Here is a 16562-nt window from a genome sequence, read left to right as displayed (position 1 = left end):
TACCTTTTCACTTGGAAATTTCTAAACTTGTCGACAACTTAAATGTTTTTGAAAGGAAAGTGACCTACATATTGATTCCGTTTGATTTTTGTATTAATGTTTCTTGCTTCTAAATTACCGATACCTACCTTAACATCTGAACTGAAATCAGCCCTATTGTTGTGAATTCATTCACTGTCGTTTTGGAATATATACTTGATATAAATTAGGCCTTTTGCCACGTTAGCATATTCTCGTCTGCTGGCACATCAGCACATTATTGGAATTCTTTTGGAACAATACTGGAATTTATTTGGAGCTCTGTCCTTGTGATAAAACTTGTTAGGACCATTTGGAATGAAACTCCCAATACTGTACTTTTAAAATTTCTCTTTTTATTCGAGGTAATTAAGATATTTGATGAAGTTTACAAAGCTTGTTGGAATTCGCTCCAGTATACGACTACATAGTCGTAACACGATTCTGCTTTATGCATGAGAATATTGGACAGTACATATACACCATTCAAAGATGTTGAAACATTTTCACACGGGCTGTCGAAGAAAACGGACTAGAATATGTTGGCAGGGCAACGTCCTAAACAATGAGGTTCTCACACGGGCAGTCATTCCAAGCGTCCACACCCTGCTGACGAAATCATAGTTGAGCTGGGTATGACACGTTACACTGATAACATACAAGCAGCTTCCAAAGAAAACAAGACCTTTTAGGCATGCTGTGGGTGGGAAAGCGATCATGAAGTGCTTAAAATAAACTAGCCAGATACCCTATCAGACCCTCCTTGCAACGCTACTGGATTCAGCCTGAGTTTGGGGTTGATCTTATACAGGACTGTTTCACCTGTCGCAGTCTCATCCATAATCGTACTGCAAACTTTGAGCCGAGGAGAACTAGAGAGGCATCGGAAAAGCGCGAGCAGGCTAAATGTAGAAACTACAGCACCTCCTCTGTACATCAAAAGACCCAAAGAGGCATCTCCTTCACAGCACAAATTAGTTTCATCAGCCACTCCAGCGTTTACATAGGACAAAGCAGTTAGTAATGTCATGATCATCTTCGAACTTTAAATTGCGAACAACAATAACAACCGGTCATACAAAAAGTTGCAGCTCATGTTCTGCAGATTTACTATTATTAACCATACGTTTCGAATGATATTTGTAGTACTTGGACCAGCATTTACTGATCATTAGATCTCCATTTTAATAATGTCTTCATAGTGCTGAAAATTCATCTGTTTATATGCTAGCCTGGTAAAATTCATAATGACAAAAGCAAACTGATCTGCCGGTATACCCTAATCCGTGATATATGCTTCTTAGAAAAAAGCTGTGTGTGTTCTAAAACAACAGCCAAAGGAAGTTTAATGTACTCGCAAATGCCATGATCTCATATAGAAAGATGTTTAGTAAAATAATACCTTAAAGTGCAAGTGAATATTTTGAATTGACAAAGTCCAGATTAGCACATTTATTAAGCCTATCTTTCTTCACAGCAACACAAAATGTATTGAATAAGAACGAAATGTGTCATGCTATGTATGCTACAGTATAATAATGATAAAGTTGCAGGCAACTGATATCGATCGATCGATCGATCGATCGATCGATCGAGAGAGAGAGAGAGAAGTGAGTATTAAATGGTACTCTAGGCTTTTAAGAATATAAATCTTTTCCTTTCGGTATATAACGATGTGCAAGAACTTTCGTTTCTATCGTGCTATAAAGAGTACCCCTCTACTACTGACCACACATAAATGTTACACACGTGTTGAAACGTTCATTCTGAGTGTATATGTGCAATTCTTATATCAGATATACATGCTAATGTACACAGGATTAATTGAATTACATCAGAGATAAATGTTAATTAACACATAATGAATTGGGTTACGTCAGAGACAAATATTAATGTAAACAGGTTAAATCGAGCTACATACGAGAAAAGTGTTAATGCACATAGGATGAACAATGTTCCTTTCTAAAGATTTCATTTTTAGTAGTCATAAACAACATCTATTTCTTTTACTTGGATCAGTATTGTCTGTAATCTCCTGTTTTAAGTTACATTTAACGGTCCCAAAAAACAAAGTTTGTCCTTCCAACTAGTATATTAATTTTGATCTAATAGCCAGTGGGATGATATCAATTGCTTTATAATGATTTAAACTGATAAATACAATTTTTAAAATGGTCAGTCATCGTCATTTCCAGTGGTTCTATTTTACATTTTGAGTAAGACTTTATAACATTTCAGCTGTATAACGCCTATATCGAGATTTCGCACTGACAAGGTCTGATCAAATGCATTTACTTAAAAATATATTATGCATTCTGAGCCAACGTCTATGATTATGGAACTTGTTCGTTATTATTATCCAGTATGTGCCAAATTTGAAGTGATGTCAAGTATATTCTTCATTTTCATCATTTTTTGTCTTCGTCCAGTTTCAGGGCAATGACTTTTTTGACACTATACCGGTGCATTACCAGTTATTCGAATGAATATTTATTTCACTAGTTTACACTAGCTTACAATCATTCATACAAATCGTTTGCAACGACAGACAGTTCCTTTAAAAAAAATGTACTTAGTTTTTTAAACTTTTATTAGATTGTAAGGACTGTGAAGATTTTATTTCATCCGCTTCAATTACAGTTTCGACAATTTCTGATAGTAATTATCCTTAAAACTTCCCCTCCTAGCTTCGCAATCTTGTAGGTTAATTTTATTTGAATAGCTCTCCAATAAAGGTTCACCGTAGTGGCCGGCTGTTGTTAGTAGCTAAATTAGCTCTCCAACCATCTAGATACATGGCTAAAGGAAAAAGAAGATATAACTAGTTTTATCTTACATTGACGTGTAATAATCTCATATGACGAATGTACATGTCGATTAAACATTGTAAAGCAAACTTCACTAAGTAAGATTCATTGACGGTCAGTTCCGTACATACATGCCATCCCTTTATTCTGAGATGGGTACGTCCGACATTACACACGATGTTTAATGATAAAACCGGTCCAAAGATCTCCGGATAGCTGCAAGCACGCTTGTATGCGGTATGCCCTCGACGTACAATATGGTATGATTTGTGTCGAAGCAAAAGTAATTGCATAGATCATTTAGAAGAAAAGTCGAAACGAGAAGAACACACAAGCTTAATGATGGAGGAACAAACAGGTAAGCAATGATAAATTATGTTAAAAGATTATAGTTTCACTGTTCATTCTCGGAATTCTGGCTGGGTAAGTGGTCTTTAGCGCTCATTAGTGATCGCTGTCATTTCACATCTGTCTGCATGGGTAAGAATATCGGGCCTGGTCAGTATAGAATAGATTGCTGTGATTTCTTTTCCGGGTCTCTTCCTCCACCAGTTATACTGGCACCGTGTCTAGCATGTATTGTGCTCAGTCACTGCGTTAATCCCACATCAATAGCGACTATGTTAGTTCGCACATCACTAAAGATCTTTCACTAGTAAGATTCCTAATAGAGTTATCTACCTTACACATGCAATATAAGGACATTGGGAGCATTTATGTTTGTGCATATACGCAGGGCCGAATTACACATTAAGCACAATAAGCATGCGCTTAGGACACCAACTCAACAGAGGCACAAGAAAAAAATTTAAATTAACTGTTGATAAGAAAATATAAAGAATTATATATGAACATTTCGGGGGACACGATAATTTTGTCAGTACTTAGGGCCCTGGAAGACCTTAATACGGCACTGAATATAAGATACAATACATTAGATAAAATTGTAGATATACGTCGTCTACAAGACTGATCAGGTTTCGTAAAATAGTATTGTACGCTACGGTAAACGAAGGAAATAGTGAATTCATAAATGTGCGTATGTAATAGATTTCTAATAGTTCAATAGATTTTGATGAATATAAGTTTGTTGCAGAACAAATGTGAAACATAACTTGAATTAGTTCCACATTTTAGCCCGTATTTCAGTTTCGTTTATCGTTTTTGTATTATAGTAAGATCGTATGTACTAAATATAAATTAAGATAGGATAAAAGTAACAGTCTGTTTTTAGTTAAACAATGTCTTAGATGTCGCCGGCAGTTACAAACAAGATTCGGCGAAGCTCTCTTTAACTGAAGCTTCACAGTTTACACGCGAAAACGTCCTATGTTAGAGTACCACCAGTGAGAGCATTCAAAATCGGTAAAAGCGTACACGATCAAGCGTGCATATGACTGTTATTGAATAAGTAAAGCCCAGTTTCACATAAACTGTATATTTCCACATTATTGATTAGGAGGATTAGTTTAATGTGACTTTTCAGTTAATTCTTTCAATAAAGTTTGTATAATTGAGTTTTACATCAAATGTGACATTACATAGCAAAAAAGGCCGAAGATGAGAATGTATATACACATTATTACAAATCAGGTTGATCTTTAAACTCCATGTTTATTAACACAACGTTTGATTTGTTGCATTCTAGTTTAAATATACACAGTTTCAAATTGGAAAGCAAACGCGTAGATCCTTCAAAACTATTCCATGCAAATATCTAACAAATATGTCCGGTTACGTTATTGATCGTTTCATTTTGTACATTAGGAAATAAGATATCTACATTTCTATAGGTCTTTTGCTAACATATTTCAACAAAAACCTGACTTACTAAGTGAACCATGTTGTATTAAGAAACAAGTAACGAAGACGAAATGAAACAAACACAAGACTCTGCAAGGTACGGTACATTATTATAGGTGTCGCCAGTTAATTAAGCCTGGCGGGTGAATATATGGACAAAATGCAGTTCCTAATCGGTTTGATTAAATGACATCATTTAGGTTAGTGTTAAGCGTGCTTTTAGACATTTGAAGCCTTTCTTTTCATTCATTACTACCGGAATAACTTCCTCGCTTTTCATGAATATGTTTAACAATAATATGGCTTCAAGGAGCAAATGGCATGTCTACCAACGGGACTTATTCATGCTCCGTATGTTTTGGAAGAGACAATCTGAATATTGTCTTTAATCTTTGAATTTCTTTCAACTTGTTGAGGGTCTTATCACAAAATAAGTAAAGGTACAATAGTTTATTTACATGAAGGAGGGGATATAACCAATTATCTTAATGTGTTCCTTTCTGGAAAGCCTACATTTAAGAACGAGGCATGTCAAACAGTTACATGGTCTATCTATAGATATCTCTCTCTATCTATATCTGTCTATCTATCTATTATACATCTATCCTTTTTTACATTCATCCATCAACTCATATATCTATTTTTCTTCTAATGTGTCAGTTCATCCCATGTATTATTTATACGCATATAAACAGTAGAAACATTTTAAATTGTACATTTTTAAACGATAAACATGCGTGTTTTTTAAAAGATAAACATGCGTGTTTTAAAGCTTGATGTGAAATATATAAACTACCCAATTACAAACAACGTTTGCGGTAGTTATGAGCTTCTACTCAACATCATAATAAACAAAGAAATTCCAGGCTGATATATTACAATAATAAGTAGAGTTGACATTTATAGTTTCTAGTTTAGTCCTTTTGGTTACGATATTTATGTTTTTTTTATAGATATATCAATTCAGTGGCTGGCTAGCACTAGAGTAAAGTACATTTACACTAAGTTATAGGAATCTCATTCATAAGCCACGGCATATCGCTTAGGTCAAATCAATAACTATGTCGGTCAGGTCTCTCACAGTTCTTATATTCTTGTTTGTTTTGTAGTGTGGTTTTTAACACCATTGCTCAGCATAAGATAGGCTCTACAAGGTAAGCAAAATAAGTGGCGGATGAAGGACCCCGGAAAACTCATCTTGCTGATCACTATTATTGACATCGTTTTCACGTATATATTCGTCGACAAGCGGTGTAATATCAGCATCGATTTTGACAAGCTCTGCCGTCTGGCACAGGACAGTGTCTTCTGACACAACCTGAAATACATTCTGAACGCATCGCGTCAGCAATGTATACAATTGGGATATCTAAGTACAAATGCCTTAGACGGTTAATTGTTGTTGTAGTTGTGGTATGGTTTAACGCCGTTTTTCAGTACACGATAGGCTATACGTGGCGGCCAGTATTAATGGTGGAGAAAGAACCTGTGAAAACCCGGAAAGAACCACCGACTCACGAGAAGCTACTGGCAAGCCTTCTCACATACCCACATTGGCTGAATCAGAGACTGGAACCCACGCAGACAGAGGTGAGATGGCAGTGATCCGTAACGGAGAGCGCGTTAGACCACTCGGTCACTCGGTTAATAGCGCTTCAACAGAAACATTCTTTGCAAATATATATTGGCATTCAAACTTTTATCATCAGCATCTACCGATGATTTGACTTTGTGCTAATAATCAAATAAATAGCTACATCAATGAAATTGTAGATACGTACACGACAAAAGAAAGACAAATAAATAAAATCCGGGTGAATCAGCAATAAGTCTAATGTTACCTCTGGGACGAGTAGGGTATAGATTGTGTTCCGGACTACAATGATGACTAAACGCATGACGTTTTTCTGAAAATCTGGTGTTGATAGCCTAAGCCGTGATATCGCTCTTCAAATGCTTACAGATTTTCAAATTTAGGTATTGTTGCGTTGCAGCGTCTGTATCGTCGATGGGTTATTGCATCCCCAGTAGTCAGTTTCTGTTTGTTTTAAGATCTTCGCTCATTGTATCACTAGACTGTTGAAGTTCCCTGGAAACTCTAGCTGTAATTTAGACTTTGCTAGTAGTTACCTACAGATGATGAAGTGCAATAAACTAACGTGTCTATGGTTGCATGTAACCAGTTTTGACACATGACCATACCACGACTGACGTTCTTACATGACGAACGAATTGTCCCCAATTAATAGAAAAATATAGCACTTCAGTCCTGGGTTTTGTGGATTATAAGATTCAGATTCCTAATAATATATCACGGCTTAGGAAATCACATGCAAGGTATTAAATTCATTTTTACCAAAAAATGTCTCTACGAAAGAAGACGCTTTTTAACATTTCCTGTACGAAACGTGCTTACTTGTTTAATGGTCCATCTTAGCATGGAAAATACGATCTAAAATTAATCAGTATTTCTCACACTAGCAGGGGGTCTAAGCAATGTGTAGTAGAATTATGTACGACGTAGATGTCATCTGGTAAGCGAACTAATTCATAGCTGACTCAAACCCGACCATTAACAAATAGATGAGGTATCACAAATACCGCTATAATCACTTATATCTCTCAACCCTTACACATTGACAATATTAACTGTTTGTATGTAATTAGTTTTGGAACATTTGCGTATAACCTTTGTTTTCATCAAATAGTGGTTAGCAAATTATAGTACATATAATGCTCTGTAAATTTACTTTTGCTATAATTTAGCAAACATGCTAATTTAAATAACACTAGAATGTACGAGTGTTTACTCTCGCTAGTTGTAGGTTTGCCTAATTTGATGACATTTAGGACGAAGAGAAATACAATTATTCACGCCATTGCGCTAGCTGTTAGTAGTGTTAAACATAACCGTTGCTTCTTGTGGGGTAAGAAAATAATTAGGGTCTCTGTTTCCATGGGAGCATTTGGGTGAAAATAGTTAGTCCCATGTTGCCCTTGGAAGCGTTTTCAAGGCTAAAATTTCCCATCCCCAATATAAGACCTGAAACATCTTCAGCTTCGTAATAGGATTAGACCAGTTTTTTTGCCTCTACTACCCCGGCCGGTTTGCCATTGTTATTAATCGACACTGGTGTTACTTTAAGTTTGCGTTAACCTTTCAGTTCTCTCTATTAAACCTGATTGCATTTTCTACATTTTCTGCATTTGCATTTTGGACATGCTTCAATCGTTTCTTAACTGCAATCATAATTGTTAGTGATAGGAGCATTATACTTGCATATGGACGAGGGAAGGTATGCTGTGTGTAATGTTGTCTTCTTTACTTGGTTAGTACTTTATATATCAGTTTTCCGTACCGTTCATGCACAGCTTCATACATACGCAATTTACCATGTCGTGTTTAATTATGCTTTCATTTCAAGTCTTTACTTCCTACAATTTCAAGTCTTTACCGCTGCTGGTTACCTATGGAGGTACGGGCGCTCGTACACATGCATATGATATACAGTTCGGGTTAATTGTAGCTCCTATTTAACATTATTTCTTGCCACATATTTAAACCAGATCATCCATTTTTAGGATTTGCGAAACTCGGGATGCTGACCAAAATAGTGTTGATTGGTCTCCAAGAACATAACAAATGATGGACACTTACGTGTGTTGGTCCCAGATGTATACGTGCATTTGTGATCATATAAAGTTCATATTAGTGTATTGACTTGTCACAAGTTCAATTAGAGAAAACAAAACGCATAATAGCTCTGAGGTTCAGAACGAAAATCTTTAACTTGAGGAGCACATGTAGTTTGTTTGATAACGTTCCTGAAATATTAGATGGTTACAACACATTTGGAATGAACTATATTGTTCGGCAACACTGATTGACTTAGCCTGGCTCGGGCAGAACATGACAAAAGGAATCTCCATTAGGAATGGTTGAACTTTGGCGCAGCTATTAGATACAGTAAGCCTTAGCTTTAAATCGATTTTGATAAATTCTGGTGCTTGTTTATTTAAGTGATGGTGTCCTTTTCTCTTGTATTCAACACCAAAGAGATCTCACAGATTTTCGTGTGATGCACGATAGTAGGTAAATATTTGTGATCCTATACCACCCTTTCTACTTCAGATTATTTCTTTTTCAAGTAGAAATATTCACTGCATCCAGCAATAATTATAGTCATGAGTACTCGTGATCTTTAAATAACATCACAGTGATATCACTTTGGCCAGGACAACGAAGAGTTGAATCTCGCCAGGAATACAATAATGCTCAGACATTTGATAATTAACCAAAGCGTTTCGTTTGGCTGGAATCCTTTAAAATTTCTGAAAGAGAACCTATTTGTTCGCAATTTGTGAACATTCTAGTGAGAAGAAACCTTATTGTGTGATGTGTAAATTCTCATCTCGCGCATTCTTCTTACATCACTGTTCTTATTTGCAATCTTATCAGATGTAAAGAAATTGAATAGGATATACTACCTTGTAGTAATATATTCCGCACAACATAGGTGCTGGGCGTGGATCATGGACATCATGCGATAATGTTAAAATGTGCATCATTAAATGCACGTTCTATAATGATAAGACATTCTTGAAAAGTTAGTGGTGGAGGGGGAAACTTTGTCGCCGACAAGTTTCTAACAGATTGCAAAAAGCTTTCGCTAAATAAAACGTATTTTCGCTAAATAAAACGTATTTCGCATCATTCAGTTGGGCACTGCGAGTGCCCAACCGAACATGACCAGAAGGGTTCATATTATGTCAGTTTGAATTGCCAAATAATCCTCAAAATCATACATCTCCCACTGCTCCCTTTAAATATTGAAAAACATACTTCATAGTCATCTAAATTACCATAATGAATTATTTAGACTTGCTGCTTTGCAATAACTCATAATAGTACTATAAGTATTCTCAAATAAGTGTTACACTTAAATTTCTGATTTGAATAACACTATTTTGTTTATATCATTTTGACATTATTTCTGGTTACTATATGTTCATTTTCAGTTCCAGATCGTTTATGGTTGCTTAATTTTAATATATTTTCATTGAATGTTTGTTCAATTGTGCTCATTTCATTTTGGTTTTGGTTATAAAATGTATTAAGGTTCAGCCATACACTTTTGAAATCCACACCTCCTTGCACCTCCTTGGAGACAAAATCAAAAGTTTATGAATAGAGCAAATGTAAAAAGTTTGCATACAAGTGACCAAAATAGCTATAAGTTCCACTAAATTGAACAGTTTGTCACGATATAGGTACATTATTTATACAACACTTTCATATTATTACGTGACATTTAAAATATAGAACAATGAGAAAATAAAGCTCAGTCGGACATATTAACATCTATTTTGTGAATTTGCTTAGTCAAAATGGTTGTTATCTACTAAAACACGTAAATGCAATTTATGCTTTAAATATGGACAACAATATATATCATTAGTTATATATATTTTTCCACTTACGGTGAACATTTTTAAATATTCGAGTAAGCATTCACCAATTTGAAAGACTGACGGAAGTGTGGGATGTTCGTGCATCACAAAGTCCTAACGTAATTTTTAAGTTTAAGAAAATGATTTGACCTAGTCGGTAATAATATTATAATACAGGAATTATAAATCTATAGATGTTCAAATTTATCAATATTTTCTCATAGCTCGTGTTGCTAATCAAATCATTTGTTTAAATGGTGTTTTAAGTCACCCACACGATGTTACTGCAGGAGCTCCTCAGTGATTAATTTCAGGACCGTAGTTCATTGTCTGTTTATTAATAAATCTTTGGTATCATACCAAACTGATATGTTTATGTATTTATTTTATGCTGTGTAAGGATTATATTGTACGTTATCAGAATATTGTACCATGCATATCGAACCTGTATGTGATTACGCTTTAGTTCTTTAGTTCATCGAGAATAAAAGTATATCATTGTTATTATTATTATTATTATTATTATTAAAGTGGCTCTGACGATGTTGTTAGCAATGTATTTTATGGGGAAGGGACTTTCGGACAACAAAACAACCACACTGCAAATAAGCTCAAAACAGACTTCCATACGAGTTTCAATAATAAACATTATGCATGTAAACAATATGAAGCTGATAATTCAAAGCAAAAGATAGTAACAGACATTTGTCAATGCTAAAGTTTTCTTGAAAAAAATATTTATTTATTTATTTATTTAATACTCATTGATGAAGGTAACAGTTCTTTCAACATGTTCTTCTAGTTATTACTGATGTGCTTTTAGACTTAAAGGTACACATAATGATAATTTAACTAGTCATTTATTTTTAACTAAACCTCAATCTATCTACTTGAACTTCGGAGTGAAGCTAGATTTACATTCATACAAAACGTAGGCGGGGATCTTTTCCCCGAAGAAAGTCACGGAAATTAGGGACACACGTGACAAGTGTTATATATAAAAATCCAGGGTCTTATTCAATAAATGTTTGAACTAAATTTTGTTCTGGTGACTCGCGTTTCAAAATGTGAAATGGTACTCCTCCCGTTCTTTTGGAATTAATTTTTAAAATGAGGACAAATATCTACATTTAGCTCACGACAGTGAGATTATTTTCAAAACGTTCATTCATTCTCCAAGTAATTTGATTTTATCTGCTTTGGAAAAGATTCGTTGACTTTTTGTTGCGTTGTAATATTTGCCGTGTCGATGTTTGAAATAATCTTCTCTTATTTTATCTTGCAGGTTTTTGGTTTCGTTCATGCTGTCGTAAAAAGACAGATAAGGTAAATGTTAAATGTAAGGTAAAGGTAAAAGTAGAATTTGTTTTTTCAAACAGTAAGATATAGCCTTGTGCTTTAGGGCCCGTAAAAGATGACTTATGAAATTATTGCTAAATTTACGAGGAAATATTTTCTACAGTGTACATAATAAACCGCTAGGACAGGGTAAAAATATGCATACATATGTTATGTTTCGAAATAAGATAACACGATTTGTACGTGAACCTAGAGCGACAACAATCATCTGTATTTTCTTCTAGACGCAGGCATCACAAACAAATCTTTTAGTCGGCGCAATAGATTTCGGAACTACTTATTCCAGCTGGGCTTTCTCGTTCAAACACGAGTACGACCGAGATCCCACGAAGATTAGCGCAAGGCAATGGAATTCGGGACGTATGATATCGATGAAGGCCCCAACAACAGTTTTGATAGAACCGGATGGGAGGACTTTTCATTCCTTCGGTTATGAAGCTGAAGCCAAGTACACGGAGCTAGCCTCTGATGACAACAATGAACACAAACGATGGTATTACTTCCGTCGCTTTAAAATGATGCTGCATGAAAAAATGGTATGAAGACCCCACTATCACTATCAACACAACATAATATATTTGACCAGCAATAACGACAAAAACAACGGAGCCAATAAGAAATCGTCAATAAGTTTACAACCACCACCACTACTATTACTAATGCAACTACTACTATTACTAGTAATAATAATAACGACAAAGATTGCGATGATACAGTTTAAGTTTCCTTACAATCTTAATCTCTCATATGTAAGGTCAACTCATAAATATGATAGATGTTTCTCATTACCAATAGGTCCGACATATTCAAATATTTGAAAATATGCAAATTCTTATAGAAATGTATTGACATATAGCGCCTTTAGGATAATGACAAACCGATGGGGACGGGCGTACACTGGACAACGTGCAACAGGTAACAGTTCCAAGACTGTTCCTAAAACTGAACTATCCTTTGTCAAGGAGCAATAATAATAATGATAATAATAAACAATTTTCTAACTACCTTTCACATAGTTATCTCAAAGATTATTATCATGAACTGCAATGCTATTTATAAAGATGAAAGTTTATAAGGGTTATATAAACCGTTAGAATAAATAACATGATGCAACTACAGGCTGATTAGAATAATTCATATGAAGTAACTTCTTGTCACCTTTTCCTTCTTATTGTTAGGCTATTTATGGGTTTCAGTTATTAGGCAATATGCTCCATAAATATGCTTAATCAAATCATTGGTTTTTTAAAGTCCATTACTGTCAGTAGCAATATCTTCAATTGTAATTAACTGGGTCCACTTTACTACTCTATTTGCTATGAGGCAAGCCTATTGCTAATTGTTATATGCACTTTTTTCTCCATATCATTATATGGGGATATACCTGTCTCTGTTCCAATCTTTGGAGAATTAGAACATTGTTCCTTCTTATGATTTTGCCGCACATAGTAGCAAAACCCACGTACTTGCACTATGCGTAATTGTTTATGTCTGTTGCACATTTCGTATCAATGTGGCAAGGTGATTGACGTCCTCCAATAGTTTGGAACTAATTGGCTACTAGTTGCATGGATAATCAGACCAGATCTTTATAAATCGTGCTTATATTAAGTAAAAAGATAACACATTACATCGATCTCCTAGCGGTATTTATGCAGCATTTATTTCATAATGTATCTAAACAAATATGTCTTCTTCACAGGGATTGAATAGAAACATAGATCTGGAGGACGAAACGCAGAAGTCTTTGTCAGCAAAGACCGTCTTCTCCCTTGTGATTCGTTACCTGAAAGAAGACATGTTGAATAATAGCAAAGATCGACTGTACAGTGGGCACTTCACAGAAGATGATATAATGTGGGTCCTGACCGCGCCAGCGATCTGGACTGATGCCGCCAAACAGTTCATGAGGGAGGCGGCTGTTGAGGTTGCTTTAACAAACACGTCTTAGTCTGAACTCTATGTATAGTAGATGACTATTTTAGAACTATGTTTCTAACGTACTGATTCCATTTGACCGTTGTCATAAACTTCCAATAATTTATGACATTGTAATTTTATGACGTATCTATAAAAGCGTACTTATTACCGCGATATTCACATGTATGTCTATACACCTGTATTTTCCATAATCTGGATTCGATATCTTAACGTCACACAATTTTAACTCCTGTTAAATGCTTGAATTAATTGTTCCGAGTTTTCATCAAAAGTACATTTTTATGACAACAGTTGATATTAATATGTGGAATGACACGATAATATATTAAACGAAGAACAAATATTTTTGAATGTCTTCATATTATTAGACTGATGAGAATAGTCAATTTTGTTTTAATGCAGATACTGTCACAGGCGGATCCAAAACCATCGTTAGCATGGTGGATCAAGAAAAGAGTAGGCGAGATTCCGTGGGACGGTATTCCCAATGTCTTGTCCACACACCCCGATCCGTCTTTGGCAAATTTGTGCGCTTAGTGATCTTATGTGCCTTTAATTAAAGCAGTGAAGCTCCATGGTGTGGCCCTATCAAAGAAAGATCTGATGAATTAATCTCAGACCACCCATCTGAAAAAATATAAAGATATAGCATATTATCAAGAATTGTAGATAAACAAAGTTTCGACAAACATACATACTCCGTTATGCAGGTCTGTCCCTAAAACCAGGAAAATCCGTTATAAAATCACTCAGACAAGATTTTCGTCTGAAATGTATTCTGAATATCTATTTTATTTACTGCAGAGGCTAGCATTTTCTCCACGTATTAGTTTATTAATTCTTGTGAAAGTAATGGGCTATTGATCAAACATTTCCATCTGGGAGAACAATGCTATGAACATAGATTTTTTGTTTTTTTTATACCTTAATAAATATCTTTCTCAGGCTGGGATTAAAAACGAAAAGCTGATGATAGCACTTGAACCAGAAGCAGCGTCCATTTTCTGCCGCCTTCTCCCAGTAGAGAAGATGGTCGAAGGAGGAGGAATGGCTTATTTCAAGCCTGGCTCAGTATACATGGTGCTGGACGCTGGAGGTTAATTAATCACTTTATTTTTTGTTACTAATATTTAATCGCAATCTATATTTGGTACATACACAACATTATATATCGAACATAGATTTGAAACCTAATTTTCATAGTAAGCTGTATAAAATATATAATTTGTTATGCATTTGTAAACGACTGGTGAGAAGATGAATACGTTTGACATAATAGTATAGCGAATAATTGTAACCAATAAACAGATGATGAGAATGCTTTATTGCAGATAGTAAATATGTAATGCACACTTTATAGTGATGAATCTTAATGCATCTTCCGCAGGTGGAACTATAGATATTACTGTTCACGAAGTTTTATCTGACGGAAAACTGAAAGAACTTCAAAAAGCCAGTGGCGGAGCATGGGGAGGAACGCAAGTAGACGAAGCTTATAAGCAATTTTTAATTAGCCTGGTTGGAAATCCAGTCTTCCAGCGTTTCCAGCTTGAGAACAAAGAGGACTATCTGAACATGTTCAATGACTTTGAGATAAAGAAGAGAGTGTTTGCGCCAGACACTGATAAGAAAGTTACAGTCCATTTACCATCCTCTCTGAAAGAAATATTTGAGGATGAATCTGGTGAAGATCTTAGCACAGCTATTAGACAGACAAAATATGCCAACGAATTGTCCATGACAGGTGACAAGCTTCGTATAAATGCCACAGTAGTGAAAAGTCTTTTCTCTAATGCCATTCAAGGTACTGTATCCCATCTGAAGGAGCTGATGAAAGACAAAATTGTCTCCAGCGTATCCAGCATTCTCATGGTGGGAGGGTTTTCTGAGTCCAAGATGCTTCAAAATGCCATTCGTTCCAGCTTTCCAAACATGAACGTTGTCATACCACATGAAGCAGATTTAGTTGTCTTGAAGGGGGCAGTAGTTTTTGGCCATTGTCCATCTTCGATTTTACAGCGTGTCTGCAAATATACATATGGGGTTGACAAAACAGTTCCGTTCGACAAAGAAAGGCATGACATCAGGAAGCGAGTAGAATGCGATGATGGACCACATTGTAATGACATATTTGATGAGTACGTTGAAATAGGCCAAACTGTCACATTAAACATGACTACTGAAGAAAAATCTTACATACCGAGGACAGAAAAACAGAGTAGTATTGGATTTTCAATATATGCCTCAACCAAGAAATCCCCAATGTACGTCACAGATGACGGATGTGTGAAGCTTGGATACGTCAGTATTAAAATTCTCGATAAAAGTGTGCCAAGGGACCAGAGAAGTGTTATTTTCTCCATGACTTTTGGAGGTACCGAAATCGACGTTAGAGCAAGAGAGGAAAGAACAGGAAAAGTGACGAAGGCCACTGTCAATTTTCTTGGGTAGAGAAATATCATAGGAAATTTGGCATTTTAAATAAAGGAATTACCTGCATGAATAAGTAACAAAATAACATACAGATTTAAAAATAAAAAAAAAATCAAAGATCGATATATACTGACGGTTTATTGAACAAAGGAGCCACACATGTTGACATTCGTTATATTGTTACATTAAATGTTAGTTAAGTGTTAGTTTGTCTTCTTACAGCAATACGTCAAACTGAAATAATAAACGTGGTTGCGTCAAAGGGAAATATCCAGGAACATTTTTACAAGGCGTTGTTAACGATCAGTTATTGGGGCTTCGCACTCGAACGCTTTCTCATCCATATGAACGAAATTCATATAGTTTGTGTTATTCCTAAATTGTTGCAATTTGTTTTGTTTTATATAAAACTGGCTGGCTATAAATAAACAATAAAGGTCAATGTTTCTTTTATGTGCTCTTCTTCCTAAATATGATGTGTTTTCCAAACTCAATAATTAAATTTGGAGAAGACAAACATTTTAATATCTATACTTTTACAATTTAGCTTTGGACGTCCTGAAAATCTGCTAAAATGGAATACTGTGTGCAATTAAGTGATTTAAAAGTGGATTTCCTTACTCTAAAGCAATAGTTATGCCTGAGCACAAGGGAGGACAACAGTACGTGTTGGTCAAAAGAATGGTCTAACAGAATGCTATAATTTTGAAGATACATCACGGATGCATAGGTCCATATAGACATCATCAT

At 35.3% G+C, this 16562-nt stretch overlaps 1 protein-coding gene across 5 annotated transcripts; it reads left to right on the top strand.

Moving 5' to 3' along the window:
• Positions 1 to 2958: 2958 nt before the first annotated feature.
• LOC149800312 (heat shock 70 kDa protein 12A-like) lies at positions 2959 to 16216 on the top strand. 5 transcript variants are annotated; one of them, XM_089959900.1, is made up of 6 exons: positions 2959 to 3183; positions 11365 to 11405; positions 11725 to 11974; positions 13141 to 13365; positions 14325 to 14475; positions 14767 to 16216. In XM_089959900.1, the coding sequence occupies exons 3-6, from the start codon at positions 11801 to 11803 to the stop codon at positions 15828 to 15830; spliced, it is 1614 nt and encodes a 537-aa protein (XP_089816026.1). In that variant the 5' UTR covers positions 2959 to 3183; positions 11365 to 11405; positions 11725 to 11800; the 3' UTR covers positions 15831 to 16216. The 5 variants fall into 5 exon arrangements, with proteins under 5 accessions (XP_089816026.1, XP_089816024.1, XP_089816025.1 ...); XM_089959898.1 differs by having other exon boundaries at positions 11663 to 11974; XM_089959899.1 differs by lacking the exon at positions 11365 to 11405 and having other exon boundaries at positions 11663 to 11974.
• The last annotated feature ends 346 nt before the right edge of the window (positions 16217 to 16562 follow it).

Source organism: Sinohyriopsis cumingii, chromosome 5 (assembly GCF_028554795.1).
Source record: "Sinohyriopsis cumingii isolate HCF-2022 chromosome 5, ASM2855479v2, whole genome shotgun sequence".
NCBI lineage: Eukaryota > Metazoa > Mollusca > Bivalvia > Unionida > Unionidae > Sinohyriopsis > Sinohyriopsis cumingii.
The sequence above is the reverse complement of the archived record's forward strand: the minus strand, read 5'-3'. Positions and strand labels throughout refer to the sequence as shown.

Bases quoted from the DNA above. Each gene is read 5' to 3' on its own strand.
- LOC149800312 (XM_089959898.1), top strand. The intron at 11,406-11,662 runs GTAAATGTTAAA...ATTTTCTTCTAG, and splicing joins GTCGTAAAAAGACAGATAAG to ACGCAGGCATCACAAACAAA. The intron at 13,366-14,324 runs GTTGCTTTAACA...TATCTTTCTCAG, and splicing joins TGAGGGAGGCGGCTGTTGAG to GCTGGGATTAAAAACGAAAA.